The 25,754-nt window shown below is 43.2% G+C and overlaps 1 protein-coding gene across 3 annotated transcripts in view; it reads right to left on the minus strand.

Moving 5' to 3' along the window:
* Positions 1–3,929: 3,929 nt before the first annotated feature.
* The window catches only part of ZNF608 (zinc finger protein 608), a 105,763-nt gene continuing 83,938 nt past the window's right edge, over positions 3,930–25,754 (minus strand). For 2 of the 3 annotated variants that reach the window (XM_036309677.1, XM_036309678.1), the window contains 7 exons: positions 15,102–15,189; positions 12,138–14,589; positions 10,121–10,538; positions 9,386–9,558; positions 7,679–7,832; positions 5,466–5,547; positions 3,930–4,899 (listed from right to left, as the gene is read on the minus strand). In XM_036309677.1, coding sequence (XP_036165570.1) covers positions 4,893–4,899; positions 5,466–5,547; positions 7,679–7,832; positions 9,386–9,558; positions 10,121–10,538; positions 12,138–14,589; positions 15,102–15,189 — 3,374 coding nt within the window. In that variant the 3' untranslated portion in view covers positions 3,930–4,892. Of the gene's footprint in view, positions 4,900–5,461; positions 5,548–7,678; positions 7,833–9,385; positions 9,559–10,120; positions 10,539–12,137; positions 14,590–15,101; positions 15,190–25,754 lie in introns of those variants that run through there. The other variant, XM_036309679.1, reaches the window with a different exon arrangement.

A 25,754-nucleotide genomic window follows, 5' to 3' on the forward strand; every position in this document is an offset into this window, starting at 1 on the left:
CTGTTTTCAGTAGCTGCCTGGAGAGCGGAGCTGAGAAAGTTACGATGCCTTGCCCATGCTTAGCTGGAGACATACTCAGGTGCGCACAGGTGCACAGAACAACATAGCTAACATAATTGTGTGTGGTCTGAGGAAATCTGAGTTCCATCCCAGCAGCTCACTTACAAACAACCTTTTCCCAGGTTTTTCAACTTGAAAGCCTTCTTTCCAGGGAAAAATAAAATGTATGTTAGAGAGCCTGGGTGAAGGTTTTTAACTACATATATAAAACCTATCTTACTAATTGATGCGCTGTGAGCTGAATTCAACCATGTGGCACGGTTTTTAGGTTGAATTCATTTTCAACCTACAAAAACTATTAATTAATATGTTAAAATCTGGACCATCAATTCTCCTTAAAAAGCTAGATCTGGTCTAACTTTATCCCTGTTGGAAAATGAGCATCCCCATTATGATTTCATGGGATTACCAGCAGCCATTGGTGAGCTTTCTATTTCCTAGAGCAGGGGTGGGGAATGTCCAGCCCTCGGGCCATATGCCCACGAAATCATTTGGTCTGGCCCTGCCAAGGCATTAGGGGTTAATTAAATGTTTGACCAAATAGAGCAGGCTAATTTTTAAATTGATAATTTTGTATGGCCCTCGAATGATGTTATAAATATACAAATGGCTGTTGGCAGAAAAAAAGGTTCCCCATCCTTGTTCTAATGCATGAAAGAACAAGTGAAGTTAGCCTTTTATCTGTGGGCCAGAGGCTAGGCAGGAGATCTGAGTTTCAGGACCGGTTGGTGGTCACAACTTGGAGTGGGGGTGGGGGGGTGGGGGGGTTAGCAGTTGCTATTGGCATCTGGTGGGTAGAAACTCCCACAATACACAGGGTCATACCCCACCTCCACCCTCCAAAAAATAATTTTCTGGTCTAAAATGTCAACAGTGGAGAGGTTGGGAACCTCTGCTTTAGAGAGTAATTTTATTAAGAAATTAAAAAAGAAATCCATGACCAAAGCACCTCTCACAGTGGCTACACTTTGCTTTCTCCCCTAAAGTTAATCGAAAGCAAACAGCATGCGTGACTCGGGCTCCTGCAGGAAGCAGGGAGTGGCTGGCAGCGGTTAGTGACAAAACAATAATAAATGGCTTTCCCTGTCTTGTCTCTTTTTCAGAGTCGGGGAGGGAATGAAATGGCCAGCAATTATCATTTAAACTGCTGTTTTGTCCTGTAATCAATCAGAGCTATTCATTCTGGTTACTCTCAGACTCTGGGGCTGAAACCACACTAAATCAGGCCAGGGCTGGTGTGAAGTGGAAGGCCAGCCTCATTACGCTGTTGCCTTAGTGACCTGGGCGGAACATCAACGGTAAGTTTCCACGAAGAAGCCATCAGAGATCCTACTCTAGGAGCAAATGGTTCTATATGGTGCCTATTACCTTGTTTTTAATACTCTGTACTCGCTGGGACCACAGCTGTAAACAACTCCTCAGCCTCCTGTCCCCATGAAGTTGATTTGCAGGTATCGGCACTGCAGGCTCTTTGCACGTGTTCAGGATAAGGTGATATGAGCAGGCCTGCAATGAACAATGTTTAGTAAAATCAATAAATCCTATTATTAGTCGCTAAGGGGACTGATTTTATGTCTATAAAAGTAAAACAATTAGAACAGTATTAATGGCAGATTCATCATAGTAACATAATGGAGCCAAGCGTGCTTGTCTCTTGGGAACCTTTAATTTACTAAGAAGGTACTCTGTGCTCAGCTAGAGAAATGGCACACATAATAGAAACAAGCTCTGGCCTTTGGCAATTCATGTTGTCATCAGCAAAAACAACACTGGAACAGTGAGGGGAAGAAACAAAACTTCATTCAGTGTTTAATGTAAACCAGTCATGAGTAATGTTCCAGTAAAAGCCTAGGAGGAGAGAGTATTCAAATTGCATTGTTCTTTTGGTCACTATCTCTCTGCGTTTATCAGCACTCTTGTTTATGACAGCAGCAGGGTTAAGCATGGTCTGGTGCCCCTAGTTAAACCCCATCTCGCTAGGCACCCACTAGAAATGATTATAAGCCTGGGATGTAATGAGCACACAAGCAGTCATTTTGCAGCTGAAAGGCACGATTGATTTCCATATGATTGTTCAAAGCAGAAAAGTGATCAGGAGTCCACAGGACTTCCTGGACACCAGGGAACTTGGTAATTCAGCCGGGGGGTGGGGGTGGGGGGGGATGTAAATTGACCTTAGCTCTGCTCCTGTGTTTCAACCATTGAATGGTTTGGTCGGTTCCCGAACCGGAGCAGCATTTAGGCAACCAACAGACACACTTTAACCATATGCTGAACAGAGGAAACATACTTGTTTAACTGGGATAAGGCCAATTACATCAAGTCTTCAAGGACACAGCTGGATATGATGCAAGAAGTGAAGAAATTTGATAACTAAAAAAATGATGAAAGTATGTGAAAAACTCGTGTAGCAATAAGCACCATAAACAATAGCTTCATAAATGACGAATGGATGAAATTCAAAAGGAAAACAAACTGAAACCTGGGAGAAGGCCCTGCCTAGTGAAATTTACTAAGAATATAGACTAGACCCATAAGGCGCACAGCAAACGCAACAGTTCACGGTGGTTTCCCACCAGCGGCGGAAGTATTTCTTTTTTATTGTAAACATCTATTCACTTGTGAAGCATGGGCCCCTAAGTGGGGAACTAAGCAAATTATACCAAGACAAATTTTGTCAACTTGAAGAACTTTTTAGAAAACCAAGTGGTAAAACTGTCATTAGCAATTATAGTAAAATCATAAAAACTTACAGCTGGAATGAAGCCTTGAAATCAACCAGTCGGAACAGGGAAAGCACACACCTACTTTAACGCCTTTGCTCCCGAATTCCATCTCCCTGCAGTGCTTTGCCCCTAGATGCGCGCATGGACCTCTTCCTCGCCTCCTTTAGGGGGGCCTCCCGGATCACTACTGCTGTTACAAACTCCCACTCTCATGCTTTATTTTTCTCCACAGTGTTTACCAACCATCGAATATATAGTCAAGTCCTCACTTAACATCAACAATAGATTCTCTGATTTTAAGCCAATGACATATAAGGACACTTTTACCATTGCCTAATTGATATAAATAAGAGTCAAGTTCCTATGGCACCTAATCAATGTTATAACCAAAAGAAATTGAATGAAAGACTTTATTTGACCTGATGTACTCTGCACATTACTTATATATTTTATTATGTTTACCACACCTACTAGAAAATGAAAACTCTAAGACAGTAGTTCTCAACCTTCTGGCCCTTTAAATACAGTTCCTCATGTTGTGACCCAACCATAAAATTATTTTCGTTGCTACTTCATAACTGTAATGTTGCTACTGTTATGAATCGTAATGTAAATACCTGATATTCAGGAATGGTCTTAGGTGACCCATGAAAGGGTCATTCGACTGCCAAAGGGGTCTCGACCCACAGGTTGAGAACCGCTGTTCTAAGAGGACAGGAATTTCCATCTGCTTTGCTTAATGCTATACCCCAGCACCTTGCAAGGCCTGAGATAAAGTAGGTCTTAACAACTTTTTATTCGAAGGGAGGGAGGGATTAATTCTGTATATTTGGCATAAAATATGCTAGTAAAACAATTTAATGACAAGTCAAATAAATGGCTAGCTGACTTTCTATATGGAAGAAACATGTATGTACCTATTTGCAGTAAATACTCCATGTTCAGTGTAAATATCCAGCACATATGCATATATCCACTGAATTAAATATACTATTTGACTATTATACCTGTGTATCATATAAGAAAAGTTACTATCTATATATCATATTTTATACATCGGACATTCGTAACATTAGGAAACCTTTCTTTGAAAATTAGAATCACCATCAGCCAGCTGGCAATAACGTGACACAGACAAGAAGCCATTATAAAAAAAAACTTTTTAATTCTGATTGCCAAATTATTTAAGGCAGGTATAAAAAAGGAAAGCATTCAATATACATTTTACATAAAATAAACTAGATTACAGCATAAAACAAGTAACCAGGCAATGGCGTTAAAGTCTCTCTCTTCTAAAACTGGATAATTGTAAACATTAAAAAAAAAAAGGGACTGCAGGACTATTCAAGTAATAGAACAATCACAGATGTCTCTGGTATGCAGGCTATTGGGTTATTTGCCATTCAAGATTATCAAAAAAATGACACCTCATTATTCACAGATGCTCATTATGTCCCCATTTTAATCTTTACATTATGTACAACACAGTTTTTGTGGTACTGGCAACCCCATGCCTTCCAAAAGTATTTTTTCCACAATACACAAGTACAAACAGTGACTACAGGAACATTTTACACTGATGCGTCTTTAACAGGAGCCACCAAATAGACGTCTAAATTGTACCAAGTGTCATCATCACAGTTAGCCTTTCTGAGGGGCTTACGGGAAATATCTGAAGGATATGCAAGGTTCAGGCACACTGATACATAACATTAGTTATTTACAATTCAAAGAAAAAGGAAAAGAAAGTAGGCAGCCTTTTGTGGCTAACACTTTCAACATGACAGATACATTTTTCATTTTCTTTACTGAGTGGTTTGCAACTTGGCAGCAGACCCTGTGTGTGCGAGCCTGGTTACTGATACAAAAAGTAAAGAATATATATATATGTATATATACATATATGTATACGTATATATATATAAAACAGAAGTTTAATTACAGCAACATTTGTTACTCTGTGATAAAATCTGTAATTTACAAAAATGAAATGACTGGTTTTTGCCTGCCATTAAGGCATTTCAAATTAACACCATGGAACTGATGTCTGTATAAAGCGCTTCCCCATGTGATCCAGTCACATGACAACGTACATTTCCAATCTTGTTATTCTCTGCAAAAGAAAAGACAACCTTAGCACAGGGTTCCATCCACATCTGAAAATATGAAAAGCATGAGATTGATAGGCTTATTTTAGTTCTATTCAATTCATGGAATTCAATTCCATAGAAAGTGAATGAACACAGGGTAATGATATACATTGTAAAAATGTATTCTTTCCCTTTTTAAAAACACTTGAGGGATAATTAAAAATAAAGAACAAACATTACCTTTAACATTATGAAAATAAATTTCTCCATTTGCAACTTTATTTTTAAACATAGTAACACAAAGGGAGTTACAGTGAATTATTTTATCAGAGCTCTGAGGATAACCTTAGAAACTATCCAACTGTTTAAACAACGGACCAGTTAAGTACGGATCTACATTCCAGCTACAGAATGGGGATTGTGGAATAGAAGTTTCATGAGAAGCATAGTGGCATAAAAGCACATTCAATATAACAATAGAAAACCTCAGGACCTAAGTTTTTGGTCTAAAATGCCTGTTCTTGCTTCCTCCCACCCACTGAAATGTCTCTACCTAAAAAACTGATTCAAAAATGTAAAGAATAGTTACCTTCTTTGTGCAGGAAACATTCCTGATGCAGATGCCTGGGCAGCCACCTGCTGAGAGGCAACGAGGGCGGCAGAGGTCAAGCCTAGTGGGGGAAAATGCAGGGTTCTGAGACATTCAGAAAGATACAAGTAGGCACAGGCCAGTGGGAAAGGGCTGCAGACCCAACAGCCGCGGTATGTCTTTTCCTGAACACACACATGAAATGTTTCATGCAGCAAGGACAGACTGCGAACCGCTTGGCCTAACCAATATCTGTCCCTCTATCGAATGCGCTGCGGTTTTCTTAATAGCTATCAGAAGAGAATACAGCATTCCATTTGTCTGGCTCTGCACGGTGCTAAACGGTTTGCACGCATTCCTGAATAGGAAGCTCAGGAGAAATAATGGCCACCAGGTAACAACAGGAATCAAAAGTCCCAGTGAATTACAGAAATGACATGCTATTTGCTTAGAATACAATAGTTTCGTAATAACTTATCACGTTAACATTTTCCCCAGTGATTGAACACAATGCATCCCAAAGGTACATGGAATCAGTGAACCAAACTCAGAAATAGCCTTAACTTTTACCATGCAAGAGAAAGGTAACAGTCAGAGAATGTAATAGCTCCAAATGTCATGAAGTCGCCAACAGAAAATTCTTTTTACTTCCATAGAAAACAATTTCGGACAAAGTAGAGGAAACAAACCTAGGGAAGATCACTCTCTCCTTCTATGTCCTTTATGTTCTCTTTTAACACCCTAGTTGACACCAAGTAACATGAGTTGAATAATTTAAAATGACCCTTTCACAAGTGTATAGCTCTTCCCACTTTTGGAAGCACCTGCAAACATATCATCTTGTATTCCCATAGCAGAGTAAGAGGCAACTTGGCAAGCACTAGCTATGGACTGAATTGTGTCCCTCCATACTCCTGATGGGAAGTCATATCTCCAATGTGACTGTATTTGGAGATAGGACCCTACAAGGAAGTAATTAAAATTAAATGAGTTCATAAGGGTGGGGCCCTGATCCAACAGGATTTGTGTCCTTATAAGAAGAGACATCAGAGAGTAACACTCTCTCTCCCCGTTCTCCCCCCACACCCCCACCCCAAACCTCCAGCACAGTGAACAGGTCAGATGAGCACACTGCATGATGACAGTCGCCTACAAGCCAGGAAGAGCTCCCACCAGAAACTGACCATGTTGGCACCCTGATCTCAGACTCCCAGCCTCTAGAACTATGAGGAGATAAATCCCTGTTGTTTAAAGCCATAGAGACTGTGGTATTTTGTGGCAGCCAGAGCGAAGACAGCAAGATCCTAGCAGGTGATCTATTGGGAGAGCCGGTGACATGGCCCATCTGCTGGGAGGTGACAGAGTTAGGATAAATGGCACATGCTCAACTACAGCACCATGAGTTCAAGGCTCCCTCCTGTCAATTCTATGGCTTTTTAAAAGATGTTTCTCTATCCTGGTAAAATGTGGCTCAGTTGGTTGGGTGTCATTCTGTACACTGAGAGGTCCCCAGTTGGACTCCTGGTCAGGGCACATGCCCAGGCTACAGGCTCATTCCCCAGTAGGGAGCGTGCAGGAGGCTGTCAATCGATGTTCTGCTCTCACATCGATGTTTCTCTCTCTCTCTGTTTCTTTCTCTCTCTTAGAAAATCAATAAAAACATATTTTTTTTAAAAAAAAAAAAGATGTTTCTCCATCTTTAGTGAAAGAGTCACAGCAGTGAAGGGCTGTGGAGAGTCCCTGAATGAGGTTATAAAAAACATTAAGCGTGACCATGTTACTTCTGTTACTTCCATGAGAAAAGAGCAACTTAAAAGGCCTGCAGAAATCAGGACAATTTCACGAAGCCTCCCACCATGCTTCCCTGCTTCCACAATTTCCCTCAAGTAGCTATCTGATCTTCTGATTGCTATAGTCAGTGCCCCAGACACTGGCCGCCACCCTTAGCCTTCGAGATAACAGTAAGCCGCTGATAACATCAACAAGTGACAATTATTATGTGGTAGCCATTCTGTGTCTTAGCAGAATACAAAGGTGTGGGATAGCCTTAGTTTTGCTACTAGGAAATACTAAGAAGTACATGTTGAAAACCCTCCCCAGAGCTAACCTTAACTCAAAGCTCAATATCTTTTAAGACATGATATCTTTTAAGCAGTTTGGGCAACTGCTTTCCAAAACGGAAGGAAGAAAGGCACGACGATAGAGCTGCTGACCTTGAAAAGGGTCGTATTGGCCAGGGATTAACGGGTAACCCATGCCTACATGGGTGTGATGATGCGTATGCAGGTGCCGCTGGCTGAAGGGGGAGTGGCGATCCCTCTCCCTCTCTGCTTCCCGTTCCCGCTCAGCTGTAGCCTTCTCCACCGGCTGCAACAGAAAAGAGAGATTATCCCATTAGTCCTCTGCAAAAAAGCAGTAGGAGTGCCACCTTTGTCCTTTCAGCAATACATGTTAATGATTAAAAAGCAAATACACAGATACTTAAAATTACTTATTACTCCAAGATCAAGTCAAAAAAGCTTCAGTTTCCATTGGAATTAAGTCAACACTAAAGAACTGGTCCACCCTAAAGGGGCACCAATCGTCTCCTCAAATGACTGAAGAGGACTTCTCTATTTACTCATATTTTAGGTTTAGAATCTACTCAATTTCTTCCCAGAAACAACTTTTATTTTTATTTTTTTTAAAATATATTTTTATTTCAGAGAGGAAGGGAGAGAGGGAGAGATAGAAACATCAATGATAGATGAGACAGAATCATTAATCGGCTGCCTCCTGCATCCCCCACTGGGACTGAGCCCACATTCCTGATCGGGAATTGAATGGTGACCTCCTGGTCCATAGGTCAACGCTCAACCACTGAGCCACACCAGCCTGGCCAGAAACAACTTTTTAATGTGGGGTCAAGGAAAAGTAGTAGTTGTAAGAAATTTCTTCAAGGTCAAGTTTTCTGATTACCCTTTTACTTCATTCACATTTTATGGGGAGAATCTATCTTGTAATTTTAAATATCTTTGTCTGTTTTGTTCCCTTGAAAAAATGCATCCTATTACATGCCACTATCAGGTACAGCAAATCATTGCCCTAGGTCTCCAAAAGCATTCCAGAATCTCCCATTTCAGTACACTCAGAAGAAGCTCTATTCTCCCAGATCACAGTTTGGTTAAGGGTCATGTATTTTTTGATACATTTTTATCCACCAGAGCTTAACCACCCTTTCACTAAAATTCTTTTTCTCACTTGAGAAAAATCTTTGCACTAGAAGTAGTACTCACAGACAAAGATTCATCAATCATCTTTTCTAGTTTCTTTAGAGTCTCTGGTGGACTCATTCACATCACAGATGCTGCATTTTACTTTATTCCAAACCTCTCTTTCTCGCCAAGAGCAACCACATCCTTTCTTTTGTCTCTCTTCAGAACAGTCTTTTTGGGCAGGGGCCGGGGAGGCAGGGTGTCGGGAGAGCCATCTTTCACAAGGACACACGTCTGCATTACTTCAGCAGAGTTATAGGGACATGACGATGAGTCAAGGCCAAAAAAGAACAGATGCAGCCACCACGCCTGAGCCAAGTGACTCACTCTGGCATGCAAGTGCATCCAAATATCTTGCATCACAAATATTTTGCACCAAAATATGAATTTAAATGTCCACCTAACATGCATCCTCTTGGAAAGGCAAGGTATAGATTTTGCAATAGAAAAGCTTGTGACCACCATACATGCTTTAACAATTCTTTCTTCCTCGTGTGAAACCGTCTTACTTTTGAACATTCCACTCTTTATGTATTTGGATAAAACAGCATCCAGAAATCACAGCTGGGTTCCAAAACCATTTATATTTCAAGACTGCTCTCCAGTTTGCCCCTTTTCCTCCCCCCAAAACCCAGGACTTTTAAATGAGAACAAAAGGCGGCTTACAGCAGGGGACTTGCTGCGGTACTGGCTGGCGTGCTGCTGGAGCAAATCCAGTGCTTTAGATTCAGTGGTCGTTTTCGTGTTGATGCTGGGGCTGGTATTGACTTTCTCGGCCTCGTCTCTCCCCGACATCTTCCCATAAACAGGATAATGAAATCCTGGAGAGAGATAGGCCCCTGCAGATAAACAACAAATGCCACGTCAAGTTATGAGCTACATCTTAAAAAAAAAAGAAAATCATTCAGATTACATGAATTTGGGATAAGAGTCATAGACCTTAAAATAGGGGATTATGTTAAGAATGGGCTACATCATTGTTAAACTGTATCTAGGTCCTTCAATTTTCTTCTCCCAGTTAATTCATCCTGATGAACAGAGGTTATAAACAGAACTGAGCTTACAGCCATTTCATACATTTATGTGTCCGCTTAAGTGAAAAGAACAGTAACTATAATGATTATGACAGTAAGTGCTTAGAATATTTTCACAGGCAATAAAGTATCTGTCAGTCTAACAGCTATGGCAGCCTATCCGAGACGATGGAAACAATAGCCGAGGACTCTTGACATCCTAAAGAACTCTTCTATTAAATCAGTTTCATCTTTAGGACTTTAAGCAGCATAAAAATAAGCAAAACAAATGTCATTCTTGAAGCATCTAATTTAGCCTGAGTTTTTAATAGCTAAGATTTGAACACAGCCTCTTCCCTCCAATAGAGTTAGAACCCGTAACACGTACCAGGGTAACTGTGCATTAGGACGGGAGAAACAGCCCGGTATGCAGGGTGGCTGGGGTCATACATCTGCGGGTAAGGATAAGCATGCAAGTACTGTATGTAGGACTGATGCTGACTCAGGGGTGAGGACACAGCCACTCTGGTTCCCCGAGAGTCCTTCCAGTTCACGGGAGTCTTTCGATCGTCACTCTTCAGCTTGCTTTCCTCCATGGACTGCGAGTCAGGGCGCTTGGCCTCTTTGGGCTCCTCTTTAATGCTGGTTAATGACACAGGAAGGCTGGACATGCCACTCTCTTTATTGGGAGTCTTCCTGGGACTATCCTCCCTTAATTTCTTTTCTCTGTCAAGGTCGTCTGACTTTTGCTGATCCAGGTATTTGGGCTGGTATACGTAATGATGCCACGTCCTTGAATCTGGATCCTGATTTTTTAGAAAAAGATTTGTTTTAAAATTTCGATTTTTTTCAAAGAAACCATTAATCATCATGACAGCACTATTACTATTACTAAGTTAACATTTATTCATGTGCTAGCACTGCACAGAGCTCTCCCTCCTACACAGAATAATCATGTCTGGGGTAGGCATTATTACTGATCACTTCTGCAGAAGACAAAAGCAAAGCTTTAAAGTTCCAAGTGACACCAGGGTCACACCGGATGGGCTTCAAACTTAGGTCATTTCTCTACATTAAATAACATCCTTACACATATTTAATCTAACTCTCATTTTTCCTTTTAATATCTCACATAGGCAAAAAGAATTTTTAAAATTCCAACTCAAGCTAATAATAGTAAATCCAAATAATTACTATAGCAATTAATATCATTTAGGGGGAAAAACACTCTTGGTTTCCTAATACATTTTCTTCACCCACAGCTGAAGCTTACTATATTGGCTCATATCTCATTATGTGCTAATATCTTAATCATAACAAAATTTCAAATTAATAGTACACATTATGGTTTTTCTATTAGAAAACAAAGCCATTTATAACCCCATTCTACAAATCGTACCGTTCTAACAGCCCTGGGAAGCCACAGCCTGAGTCAGTCCTGGGGGGGCAGGGGGAGGGTTCAGGTCCTAAACAGCCTTTGTGACCCCCATCCCATTCATGATAAACCTACTGGGAATTTAGGCCCTAAGTGAACAAAGTTGGGTCTAAGGTCCTACTTTTGAACAGAAATGAATGTGAAGAAAGAATTTTGTTGCTCTGATTCACCAAGGACATCTAAGAGTGGGAGCGGTGGGGGTGGGAAATGCTGGAAAAATCCAGAATGGACACTCAGGGAACTGAAGGCAGTCAGGATGTCTGAACCACGACAAAAAGTGCTAGCATATGTGTGCTTTCACGGGACCGACTTCCAGGTGTTTGCACATGTAACCTCATGCTGCAGGGCTCTGGGATGACTGCTTGAGGCACATCTACCCAGACCTCCTCTCTCTCTTCACAGGTGACCAGCACCGAGCTCCATGTTGGGGCACTTAACACAGGTGCAAAACCGACATCCAGGCATCCCAGGTGCCGTGTGAAAGACATCTGGGTCCCAAGTTTCACTAAAAAGTTGAGTGGGAAATGTGAATTTTGGAACCCAGTTTTAACATTCCTAAAAGATGCCAACAGAAATTTGGAATGTAGAAAAACAAGTATTTTGGAGGTCAGACTCTCAATCGAAGTGTTAAGTCAGAAGGAAACTCAATGGCTTTGCGGCAGAATTCCCTCACTTTGGACTCAATAAGAAATCAAGGGACCACATCAGATTCAGTTAGTCAACGGCATCACGGACCATGGAAAGCACATGTCCACAGTTTGCTGTAGGAAACTGTGAATGATGTACATTTCAGAGGTACACAGTAACTCCTGAGGCAGTCTTTTAAGATATTTTTCAAAAGAAGAGGAATCAACCCTAATGAACCCTCTGGTTTATTTCCTGTCAAGAAGTCCTAGCCACCAAGCCCAGACATGTGTGCGCAAGTCTCAGCCTGCTCTCTCCCTGTGGGGGCCATGCTCCACAATCTTACTTGTTTAAATCTGGAGGTTGGGTCTACACCTGTCTGCTTCATAGAGTCCATGACAGATTTCATTTCTACAGCCTCCTTAATAAGCTGGTGGTTTTCCATCTGCTTAGCTTTGAAGCTGTCGGCCTGAAGCTGCTGCTGGTGATTGGAGAGAAGCTGCGATTTACCTGTCTCCTCAGTTTTATTAGGCACTGACGGCCCTAGTTTAGAATGGTTTTTGCTAGGCTCCGGAGTAGGGGGAGCTTTTGAGATTGTGGCCGATGGCATGTTTTTCTGTTTACTGTCCTCCTTGCCCAGCTCTTTCAAGGGGAGCTCATTTTTCCGTTCACAGTCTCCTCTCCCAGTCTGGGCCATTTTCTGCTCTGCCAGCCTCTGGTCCTCATAGTATTTCTCATACTGCTGTCTGTAGGCAGGGCTGGTGGCCATCAGAGACTTCTGGTCCATATAGAGCCCATAGGCATACTGGCCATAATAAAGGGACTGGGCCAGGGCAGGGTGCCTCTGGGTGATAACCGACTGGTGCTGAGGCTGTAGGGATGCTGAGGGATGGTCCACTCTCTTGGTATCTAGCTGCTCTGCCTTGTCTTTCTTTTCGGCCTCTTCTTCAGACTCCTTCTTGATCTTCATGCCCTGTGTGCTCCCACCATTCCCAGCTGCAGGGACGCCGACCTGCCCAGGGTGCATGTAACTTGGAGAATAGTAAGGATCATAGCCATGGTAATAGGGAGAATGGGACTCTTTCATTTGAGAGGACGGTGCTGTGGTTGAAGAATGCCCTTTTCCAACACCGTCCTTACTGGCAATGATCTCTGATGGGGAACTGGCTTTTGACCTCATGCCCTCTGACCTGCTGTCCGAACCGCCATCATCGGCAGCATCAGAGATGTCCGAGTAGGCGGGGCTGCTGGTCTTGGCCGCAGAGCTCTCTGTCCCGTTCTGTGTGAGCACGTGCAGCGGGGCCATGGGCGCCTGCCCGTTCACCAAGGTGTTGCAGTCCATTCTTGAGGCGCTCCCAATGGAAGGGCTGGGAGCGTTGTCTGTGAATGTGTACACCTTGTCAGCCTCAGCTTTGATGCTGGCCATGCGGCTCTCTTGAGATTCTGACAATCCATTGGCCAGCACTTCATTCTTGTTGAGGTGGTCCTTTAAAAAATGCCCGGACAAATCTTTCCCGCCCCCCTTGGCGTCCTCCAGTTTACCCAGCTTTGCATCCATTTTCGGGCTTCCCGTCTCTTTCCCTTCTTTGTCCTTGAGCTTTCGCTTCTCCTTTTTCTTTTTGTCTTTGAGCGACACAAGAGCTGGGTTCACGGTGATGGGCTCCCCCATAATGGTGGGCTTTGGCTGAATGGGTTTTAACGGAGGACTCTTTGGTGTGGCCTGCACAACGGTGGTGGTGAGGGAGGGCAGTCCGGGGATCGTCCCCGTGGTGGTGTTGGTAAAGGCTGCCGTGGGGATGGCGATCAGTTGCGGGGGGGTTGGGGCCGGGGCCGGGGCAATGGGCCGGGCAGTTTTCAGTTTGGAGAGGTTTTTGTCCATTTTGCAATTGTTGGCTTTTTTGCCCTTTTCTTTATCTCCCAAATTTTTCTTGTCAATTAATCCTTCAGCTTCCAGTTTGGGCATTTCGGCGGCCAAACTGCCATCCGCCGAACAACTGTCCAATGTGGCCGTCATGTTGGAGATGACCGGGAGGCTGTTCAGTTCATTGTTAAGGCCCTTCTTTTTGCCGGAATTCTTCCCAGCTTTAGATCCGATAACAGAACCTGGGCCATTGCTCATCAGCTCCCTCTTTCCCTTGGGGGTCCCAGGGGGGTTCCCCGAGCCAGGGGACGCGGGCGCCTTCACCTGGTCATAAGCTGATACGCTTGTGCTTGGCTCACCGCACTCAAGGGCCACGTTACTCATGGCCTCCTCGCAGTCCGAGATCTTGTCCTCACTGTCAGGCTCAAACTCCAGCTTGTTCTCTGGGTCTAAGTGTGCATGAGCCTGGTGGTACCTCAGGCCGTTGATGTGCTTGTACTTTTTGTTGCAGTTTGGGTGAGGACAATCGATTAACACTGGTGAGGAGCAGCCTTGGTCCAAAAAAGTAGTCTCTGGCTTCCCTTGAGGGGTGGTGGGAGTGCTTCTAGAATTGGTGCGGACACGCTTCCCAGGCTTATTGTCCTCGGAGCTGGAGTTCAGGTCCAGCTCCATCGGAGGCTTGTTTTTCCTTTTGTTGCTGGAGGAGGGGCTGGCTTTGATGTCCTCAGCGGCACAATTTGGGGGTGTCCTCCGCCCGCTGGCATTGAGGCTGCCCCGCCTCCCTTTCCCATTGGCGCCCCCTCTGTTCTTGCTCTGCAGCCCTCTGGACTCTGTGAAGCTGGCTTCTGAGCCCGGGGCGGCTGCGGCAGACCTCGCCCTCTTCCCTCGGCCCCGGCCCCCTCTCATCTCCAGGTCACTGGTGGGTGACTCACAGAACCTAGAAAAGCAAGGAGCAGATGTCACAATGAGCAACCCCAAAGAGCCAGGTGAGATCACAAGGTACACGAGGCAGCAAAGAGCAGCCAACACCCCAGCAGCTTTAGGGCAGGGCCCAGATAAGGAAAAGACACCCTATTCTCTCACTGACAATTTCAACACCTGCAAAAGAGCAGGCTACCAATGGCTTAGATTCTTCTTCAGAAAACCAAAGAGAAATGGCTCAGGTAGCCAGCTTCAAATCCAGTTCAAATTCCCATTTTGAGAAAAGAAGAAAACAAAGAAGAGAGTAGGGGCAGGGAGTAGCAATCTCCTGGCAGAAAAGAAATCCAGCATCTGCATTTTACTGTGTTCAATCCTGAATTGCTCATTTCCCTTCTGCTTGGTTTCAATTACAGGCAGACTTTTATGTATTATTCATCTCTCTCTCTAGTTTCCTTGCAAAGAGAGGATGGGGGAAGGAGAGGAAAGAGGAGAGAAAACAGAGCCTGAAACAAACGGCTCTGTGCATACCTGGGAGGGGCCCAGTCGTGCTTGGTGCAGTCCAGGAGGGTCCCTACGTAGGTTTTGTTCCTCCACGTGACATTGACCACTAGGACTCCTGCGGAGGGGGAATGAAGGAGGACCCCGGTTAGCACAGGTTACTCTAGTTACAGTTCATTTATTATTATTATTATTACTACTACTACTTTACCAGCAAAGTTCTATTCTCATTTGCTTTCAAAAGCTGTGGTTTGCATTCTTCCTCTTTTTGGTTTCAGTGACCCCAAATGAAAACCCACAGGAAATTGTGTGTGTGTGTGTGTGTGTGTGTGTGTACTCATGCGCATGCAGTACAAAAGGGTAAGGCTGTGTGTGAGAGTGTAATCAAGATACTGCTGACAGAAGGAAATGGTCTTTGCCATGTCCTGCTGTAAAACAGCAACACTCACCTCTTAATTTTTCTATTATTACACATAATTGCTTTCGTTTGGCAAGCAGCCAACAAAAACTAAATGCCAGTCACCAATGCTTAAACCAGAAGGTGACTGAAAGAAATCGGTTTTGTTTCTAATTCAACAATATAAAATAATGGCGATTTTTCCTGAAAAAACATTATGTGGGTGCACAAATACAGGTATTCAAGCAGGGAAGCAGGGAGCATGGAGTCCAGATAAAAGACAATCAGATGATTTATCGTTCCTGATTCTTCCCCTCTCTGGCTTTGTGAGACAAGAATCAGCCTTGGTACAGTATCTGTTTCACTGTTTGGTCTTGTTTCATATTAAAGGCTCCTAAAATAGGCCTCTTAAGAAAATAAATGTGCACAATAGGCTTGCTCTTGGGGTTATCTTTAGAATCAACTCTAGTAAGCATTTGCCACAGAAGATTAGAAAAACCCTCAAACCAGCACACTTGTTTCCTGCAAACCATTTTGCTTTTCCCAACTGCTTTGCAGACAGACGATTTAATTTAGCACTGCATCTGTGAATCACGAAACTTAAGTGCACTTAGTATACCGAATGTCACAGGGAAACAAAATATAACATCCTCTTTATTTCACTAGAGGACAAGAGACATTTTTTAAAAATCACTCCTCTGAAGCATATATTACAAGGACCTAGATGTTGAGGCATACATAAAATATTAGGGTAAAGAAATAAAATATTTGAGCGAGCCTTTGTTTTCTTTTCTGTACCTACCCCCCCCCCCCCCCAGCTTTCTTAGAAAAACAAAGGGACATTACTCAAAGTCTAGTTCTAGCTCAGGGGTGGGCAAACTTTTTGACTCGAGGGCCACAATGGGTTCTTAAACTGGACCGGAGGGCCGGAACAAAAGCATGGATGGCGTGTTTGTGTGAACTAATATAAATTCAAAGTAAACATCATTACATAAAAGGGTACGGTCTTTTTATTTTTTTATTTTTATTCATTTCAAACGGGCAGCGGGCCGTAGTTTGCCCACGGCTGTTGCTGGTTTATTCCCTTGTTCACTGCCATTTTGAATTTTACAAAAAACCTATATTGAACTCCCTTATGGGTAAGGAATACCTCACAAGCAGTGGTTCTCAACCTGTGGGTCGCGACCCCTTTCACTAAGACCATTGGAAAACACATATATAATTATATATTGTTTTTGTGATTAATCACTATGCTTTAATTATGTTCAATTTGTAACAATGAAAATACATCCTGCATATCAGATATTTACATTACGATTCATAACAGTAGCAAAATTACAGTTATGAAGTAGCCACGAAAATAATTTTATGGTTGGGGGTCACCACAATATGAGGAGCTGTATTAAAGGGTCACGGCATTAGGAAGGTTGAGAACCACTGCTCACAAGGTAAGACTCATTTCCTTGGGAGCATTTTAACACCAGGTAAAATATTTGAATGGCTGGGACTCAAATAGGGGAAAGGAAGGATTCCTTTCAGAAGCCTCAAAAAGAGATTCAAAAATTGTTTCCCATATGGTCTGTGTTGCTATTACTTAGGTGACAGCTGAATTTACTCACTGTAGCAATAGTCTAGCAGGGGAGGGAAAAGCTAGCATGAGGCAAAGCAAGCATTTCCTCACATGACAGTTGATTCCATTCTAAGCCCCTCAGGAATGGTTTAAAAAAACACACCATTGAGTATAACATTCACATTGGGATGGGAATCAATGGTAATTAGGCATTTGGTCAAAATTTGCACAAGACAACAATTGGAGGAAAGGATTCTTTATGAGCACATCCCTTCAGGAAAAGGGAGTGGGTGGGAGAGCAGGCCAAGGGGAAGACAGAGCTGGTTTTCACATCATGTGCTCTCTGGGGCACTGTGTGTGGTGTCAAAGACCTTTACAGCTGCTTAAAATTCTTTAGCATGTCAGCTATGTTTACAGAACAGGAATATATCTGTATTGCCAGAAGGTTACTGCATTTCAGTTTTAGATGCAATGGGCTGAATCACTGCGTTCCAGAGTCCCTGATGTAGCACAAATGTATAATTAAAATTGCTTGAAAGGAAACATGAAAGAAACAACAAACCCTCCATTCTTGCAGTAATAAAATTAAAAACAGGAAAAGTCTGCACAGACACTTAACATTTGTCAGCAGTGAAAGGCTTTTGTTATTGCTTTTCCCCTAAGGGTTTCGCGGTTCCAGCAAATACTGGCCTCGGATTGGCCGGTGCCTGCTGGGAACGCTCGCGTCTGATTGGCTGGGCCCAGAGCCACAGGGAACAGGGAGGCAGCAGGCGCGGATAAAGCACCGCTGGGGAGGGGGGGGGGGACCCGGGTGAAGGCTGCGCCCCTGGGGCGGGCTGGCCGGCCAGGGACGTGTGCGCCCAACCAGGGTTCCCGGGGCGAGAGCTGCCCTCCAGACCCTGGTCTGTTGATCACCGCAGGCCCTTCTGTGTGATGAAAGCTGGTCTGAGTGACGGTGCTGGTTCACCACCGCGACCCACGCTGCCTGCGCAGCTCGGTGCAGCCCACCAGCCCGCTCCAAACCTGCAGAACCGAATTCCTGGTCTCCAAAAAGGACAAAGGATAACGGAGGGCCAGTGAGAAGGCAGGGATCCCAAACAGGCAAATCCCTGATTATCCGGGTCTACCATTTAAAGCTGTCACAAAGACTGAATCTCAGTTGCAGTTTCCACACTGTACAACTATTCACACCGCCGGATACCATTTCTAGAAGCCACACAAGCAGGCCTCTTATCTAAGTACAACTAATAGTATTATTAGCACTCGGTGGAGAAAAAAAGAAAATCTTTACAGTCTTTTTTCAACTTCAAAGGGCCTTAATAGGTCAGCTTTATTTTTCTACCCTCCTTATTTAAAACGCTCTATTCCTGGGGAGATTTTGAACAGTCTCCATCACGCAGAGCTAATTAAATACGTGTGCTTGTGTCTATTTTTCTTTATATGTGCAAGCCACTTCACAATGCCACCGAGTATTTCTATCTGCTGGAATTCCCGTGCAGCTATAGCACGCGCATGTTTGCACAGCCAGATCTGCTGCTGTAGGCTGGAATGAAGGCTCAAGGAACCCTTCTCATAAACTACAAAGTGTATTGTTTCTTTGTAAGGAAGTCTCTGTTTAGACAACATCCTATTGTGAGAGGCCAAGTACAGAGGTGGTGTTTCAGCTCTAAAAGCTGTACATGGCTTGTTGTTTTGCTGAAGTCTCGACATCCTGAACATTCTGTAGCCTATGGTCACATAAAGCCGACTCCACTTTTTTTGAAGGAATAAATGCTCCCAATGAAAATTAGTCCTTTAAATGTACAAATCTGAATTTTTTTATAAACTGTGCATATTTATGTTTCTGGCCTAATTTTTATGTAAATTGGAAATAAATATGGATTTATTCTAAAAACGATTTAATATTTCTTTAATGCATACTTATTCTTTCAAACCCTAGCCTATGAGCTAGTCTCCAGGGACAATCTCTGCAAGTCCTTTTCATCTTTATATTCTCAAGTATCCCACCAGGTTTGTCATCCTCCCTTTCCACCCATGGACTGGGCATGTTCTTTCTCAAAATTCTAATAATGCCTGCCCTGTAACATTTTATATTTGAAAACTCTCTGATGATTATTACCAATGAAATAAGAAGAGAGCAATGGATGGTTTGAGTGTGCTCGCCACACAGGGTTTTCTTCTTTGTATTAAGGCTTTGTGTTAGATACTGATACAGAATCTAAGCTGCTGCCCCCATAAAGCATATTACTTACAGGACACTTAATAATGTGGTCTGTGTTCGATAACCTGAGCCCCTTCCCTCTGTAAGTCAAAGAGCCCTAAGCTCTCAGAAGATTTCATAGTCACACTGTTCTGTTATTTCCTCATGTCAATACTTAGCAGTTAAGTGGGCCCAAAGAGATGGTCAGGCCCATTAAGCATTTATTGTGCATCTACAGGGCATACACTAGGTACTTATCTGGTGCTGTGGAATCAAATCACATTTTGGCTAGAACTCCATCCAAAGACTTAGAACAGAACCAACACAGGGATACCCTATAATCCAGAAGTGGAAGTATAGTTTGCATATTACCCATACTTAGTGAGTAGGGCCCTTAATCCATCACAGTAAACTAGATCCTGGATGTGACTTTCACAGTGCGTGTCCTGCCCACAGTCCCTGCTCAGACGGTAATCTTAGGGGACTAGGCTCCTAGACCAGTAATCCCAACCTTGGCCTCACTTGACTGTTCCAGTGATGAGTGCCTGGAGCGGTGCAACCAAACAGGGACTTACTCTAGGAATCTGAATGAGTAACATGGAAGGGAAAGTTAATAAGTGTAGAAACCTAAAGGTCACAGGTACTAAGGGCTGAGAGGGCTGTGGTGGGCCAAACCCCCAAGGATGCACTGGCTATGAGATGAGAAAGCCAGTACTTATAGGTGTACGTCCCCTTTTCTCCATCACTCACAGCACCCACGACTGCCCTCTTATCCTCCAGCTCTCTTGTTTAAAAGTTGTTCCTGGTTCTAAACTAAAACCTGTCTGAACACCGTGGTCCTCTCTGTGCCTTCTGATACCCTGGAGAGACAGTCCACCCCTCATCTAGTTCACCCTGGCAAGGACAATGACCATGCTGACATTCTCGTCACCTCCAGTTCATATTTTCTCCTCCAGCCTAAACAAGTTTCCTTAACCATTCTGCACGTCACTTTTAATTCCCATGAAAAAAAGCTTTAAAGCTGTCCTAGTCCAAATCCCCAAGGAACGTGAAGGTTCCCAATGAATTAGGACCAAATGGAGACAAAGTCAAATGTTATCTCTTCTGAATCCTCTCTGGTCACACACAGACCATACACAACACCAAAAAAAAAAAAAAAAAAAAAAAAAGCCACTGCTTCCTGGGTCCTCACTCACTCCATACAGTCCCCTCACCAATGAGTGCTCAACAGAATCCATGTTTCCTCTCAGCCAGGCACTTCTCAGCCTCCCTGCCAGTTAGATGTGATGCTGGGCCTCAATTCTAAAAAAGGCAAGTGAGTCAACTACATGTGTCACTATCAGGCCTGGCCCAGAAGAATCTGCCATCCATAAGAATCTTTCCCTTTCTGGCTGACTGGGACAGAGACTACGGCAACCTTGAAGGCCACAAGAAGACGCAGGCTCTCCTTCATCTGGGGATAACTAGACAGGAATACCAATTTAGTCCACGAGGTGAGCAGCAAATAAACTCCTACTGTATTTAAACAATATTGAGACTATCTGTCTTAACCTAGTACATGGTCCCTTGAACACTTACACACAGTATGCCTGTCTCTGCCAACTAGACGACAACTCCCTGGAAACAAGAGAAGTCTCTCCTCCCAGCAACCTGGGAGCACAGTGCCCAGCACCCAGAGAGAGTTTATTCAGCACCTAGGAACTACCAGGTGGTGATGGAAGAGAATCTAGATTTGAATTTTAGTCACTTCTTTTCACTGTTCCCATACTTTTTCAATAAGCATAATCTTCCACTGGCTTATGGATGATAGAAATTCTCTGCGGAGAGATTTGGCTCCAAAGATGTTATAAATATGGTTTATGAATTACTGTTTCTGGTATTTGTGAAGATGTTTCTTCAAGAACTGGGCAAATGGCTGATTTCCCAGTGGATCAGCATAGCTGTTTGTATTACAGTTTAAAGACCATTTCAGTCTTTCAAGTGCCTCATCCCTGTGACAGAAGTTCTCTGCCAGCACTGCATGGCCGAATCTGGAATCAGACAGCTTTTTTTGAACTCTGATGCAGACTAGCACATCTGGATGGACTTGGTGTGCACTCATGCAGAAAACAGAAACCCCATTCTAATAACAATGAAACAGAACCCACTTATGGCACACACCCCTTTTTTAAAACTTTACACATTTCTTTCCTTTTATATATTTTTCCAGTAGGAACATTAGTGACAATTAAAATGCCACAATATGCTGGTTTCATGAGTACAAGATAAAGTTCATATATTTCAGATATCGTGTTACCCTATATTTTTATACAATGCGACTATTGTGCGAGGTATGATTTATCACCGCTCCTTTGTACTGGACTCCCCCCAATGGCTTGTTCTCGTGGTTCTGTTGTATCCAATACAGGTCCTCTTTAAACGGCCGGGGCTCCTGTAGTGCTCTTGTTCATTTTTCTGGCTTCAGAGTTTCCACCCTTCAGGTCGGTCTTTCTTCAAAGGACAATGCTGAGTTTATAATTATTTGGGGAAATTTTAAATTTACAACTAAGGTTGCCAATGAAATTCCGGACAGCCAAAAAGCACAGGGACTTTCCTAGTGCCCATGCCAAGTATATATGGAACATTAGGATGAGAAAGTATTGTCACATGACCAGAAAATGTAGTATTTTTTTTAAAGAGCCCTACTGCTGGGCCGAATGTTTGAAGAGTCACTTTAACCACATCCTGTAATCAAACCATCTGGAACACAGTGCTGCGATTAGTCACCCTGAACATTGGGCTTTATCTGAACAAACAGTGTATGGCAATGGAGCTTGGGAGATAGGGCAGCACTAACAAAGGGAAGTGTAATGAAACACTTTATGCCCTAGTGTGCCGCCACCCCAGCCATTAACCCCAGAGACACACTGCTCTGGTGTTAATGTACTACTTTATGAAAGCACAGTGAGCTTAAAGATTAAAGGACTGAAGGGCTAAAAATTGCTGGTTTGGATAGACATTCTCTGTCGGTGGCTGGAATATGTTGGCACCACTCTATCTGCGTTAATTATAACCTCTCAGATGACAGTTCAGCATTCCTATTAAGGTTTGGCGTTATTTTTCAGGACATTAGGAACAAGGTTCGTTTATGGGAGGATAGTTATGATTCTTTATTTGCCAGAGGTTAATCTGGGCACCCAGACATTTCTTTTTGGTTCCCTTAAACCCTATCCATAAATAACAAGGAAAAAAAAAATAATAAAGTCTTAACCCAAGTAAGTATACTAGACCAATACCAAAAAGCAATGGCAAAATGCTGTTCTAATCTACATGTTGAAAGATGTTATTCATTCCTACTTGATGTGCTTTTCTCTTTCAAAAGTAAATCTGATCATCAGATAGCATCTATGGAAATCTTTTATAAAAAATCTGAAAGGATCCCCCCCCCCCCCAAATACAGTGAATAAGCCTTAAAAGAAAAAAAAAAGAAAGAAAAAACATGGCTAAAGAACCCTTGTTTCCCCATGGGTCTTATGGTTTAATACACAAAAGAACACACAGCCACTTCCATCACTGTCACCTTCCCTGCAGCCTTTGTTCTGAGGCCTGATGAGCTGTATTGATTTGGAAAAATCATTGAGCTTCTTGGAAAACTAGACTCTCGCTTATTCACTGCCATCTATTTCTTTCCCGGGAAGACAGGTGGTCAATATCCAGTTGACTGGTCAGCTAAAAGAAGCTCTCGCTGCCTTTCTTTTCTTGCTTCCTTAGTAACATTATCCTTTCCCACTTCTAGAAATTACAAGCAGTCTTGTGGGTAAGAGGAGGGAGCAGAAATCAGGCTTTTGTACAGCACCTCCGGGAACACCAAAATGCTGTCCCATACATACATATGCAGATGGTGATAATATTTTCACAGACCAAGTATTACATAAGTTTGAACATAAATAACAACTTCGATAGCCTAAGATATAACTTCTAAAAAATAAAATCAAAACACATCATTAGAGCTCCATGCTTACTGCAGAAAGAACTGCTTTCCTTCTTTTACATACTCAGTACATATGCTTTAGCAAGTTCCACAGTTACAAGATGTCACAGATATCAATATAGGCAGTTTGGGGAACAAAGAGAATAATGAAAAAAATCACATAGATCTTTAGAAAGTAATTTTAAACATGATCAGTAACAAAAAACATGTGCTTTTAAGTTAGGCATATATATATATACATCCTAAAGCAATATTATCCTTGATGGTTTGAGGCTAGTGTTGAAATGATATATATTGTAACCATTCATACCCCAATCTGTAGCCCTCAGTGCTTAGACAGTTCCTCTAATAGTTTCTGCTAAGGTACCCAGGGTCTCCACTTGGGGACAGGCAAGAAGACAGGTTTAGGTGATAGTGCTGAGAGGTGGGTGGTGGGAAGAAGAGAAGCCTGCTGAGCTTGCTTCAACCAGGGCAGCAGGTCAGAGACACTCCGCCGGCCGCATCAAAGCCGCCTCCTGCACCTCCAAGGGGATGCTTTCCAAGCTGTGGTCCATCAATGCTCAACCGCTACCCGCCACCTCCCCACCTCCCTGTGCAGGCAGCAATCTGTCCTCGCCCAAGGCTTCCCCTATGGCAGGAGCGAGGGAGGGAGGAGCAGGCAGGAAGGCAAAGTAATTATTGAGATGAATGAAAATGAAAGATGCAGAGGAACTAAAATGTAAGAATGAAAAACCTCATCTACTTCAGGGAAGGGCGGTAGGCTCAGAAAAGGGAACGTGGAGGTTTCAGCCCTCCCTCGTCCTCCATCACCTAGCAGGATGAGGTGCTATGCTCAAGTGAATGATAAAAGGTGGAAGAGGGGAAGGAGGCAGAAGGGAAAGGGGTAGGGCAGAAAACAATACAGTCTTCTGAGACAAACGTATGGAGCAATTTAAATACATGAACTGAACATGAATATGTCTGGAATATGTGTAGGTATACATTTGTATAAAGAGGTTTCATTTCTTGTTGATTAAACTTTCCTTAAAGCTTGGTGGCACAAAGACAAGCAACAGCACCACTCTGACCTCCAGTGCAGAGTCTTAAACCTGAATTTTCTCCAGTTCCTTTGCAGGCACACATTGGTTTACCTGAAATATGATGAGTTTAGATGATTGATTTCTAGGGCCAACAGTTACCTCATGTCTTCTCCTCCTTTTAGACACATAAGAGTATCGGAATGATTTCTTATTCTCCTCCTCCCTTTCTTCACAGGTAGACCAGAGTTCAATGCCAACTATAACAGAACTGACTCACCTCCCACAATCCAGTCTCACAGGCTTTAATTATTAGCTCACCAGGAGGCTATTTTTTCTTCCTTTAAATAAAAGCATTCAAAAGTTTGGGAAGGGGCCCTGGCCAGGTGGCTTAGTTGGTTGGAGCATCGCACCCTGTACCAAAAAGGTTGTGGGTTCGTCCTGGGTCAGGACATATATGGAAAGTGATCAATTGCTGTGTCTCTCTCTCTCTTCCCCTACCTCTCTCTCCAAAAATCAATAAACGTACCTTGGAAGAGGCAATTGATAAGTATTCACTCAACTAGGACCACTATGGAGCCATGATAATGACATGGTTATTGCTCCTGACATGCCGTTCCTTTAAGAATGTTCTTTTAGGAGACACCCATGTACACGAGGTTCTGGCACGAAGCACACAGCCAGGATCCCCCAGAAGGAGAGGGAAGCACTTCCAGACTCGCAGGCCATGAAGATAAGCAATTGAAAGAATGCAGGCCTTTCACATCATCGACCCTGTCATTTCCTGCACTTAATATTATTTACAGGATCTAACAACCTCTATAGCCAGGATCTACAATGCCGAGATTTTCAACCTGAAAAACGGATAAAGAAAAGAGCAAACCCAGGGGAAAAATAATGATCCTTAAGGCAAAATCTCCTCACCTTTGCCACTTCTCCTAAAAGGGAGTACTCTAGGGGTGGAGGGGGGAGGAAGGGTGTAAGATACTGTGCATTTGTAAAGTCACTTAACCGCTACCGGCCACCTCCCCACCTCCCTGTGCAGGCAGCAATCTGTCCTCGCCCAAGGCTTCCCCTATGGCAGGAGCGAGGGAGGGAGAAGCAGGCAGGAAGGCAAAGTAATTATTGAGATGAATGAAAATGAAAGATGCAGAGGAACTAAAATGTAAGAATGAAAAACCTCATCTACTTCAGGGAAGGGCGGTAGGCTCGGAAAAGGGAACATGGGGGTTTCAGCCCTCCCTTCTCCTCCATCACCTAGTCCTCTCCACAAACCTACTGTAGATCCATCTAAGTGGCAGGTTAGCAGAGTTTCAGGTTTCAGTGCCAGCGAACTGCTTGTCAAAACATGTGTAATATCACTCTAGATTACAGGACCGTGTTTTAAAGTAATTTCTCATCATCCCCAGTCCTTGAGGTACAGGGGACAGTGGGAACCAATTGACAATTACACTCACATCAAAAAGATGCTACCGATGCATCTCCCTGGGCCTGAAGAACCTGGTTCATATAAATTATGATGCTTTATTT

This window comes from Myotis myotis, unplaced genomic scaffold, assembly GCF_014108235.1.
Source record: "Myotis myotis isolate mMyoMyo1 unplaced genomic scaffold, mMyoMyo1.p scaffold_m19_p_5, whole genome shotgun sequence".
Taxonomy (NCBI): Eukaryota; Metazoa; Chordata; class Mammalia; order Chiroptera; family Vespertilionidae; genus Myotis; species Myotis myotis.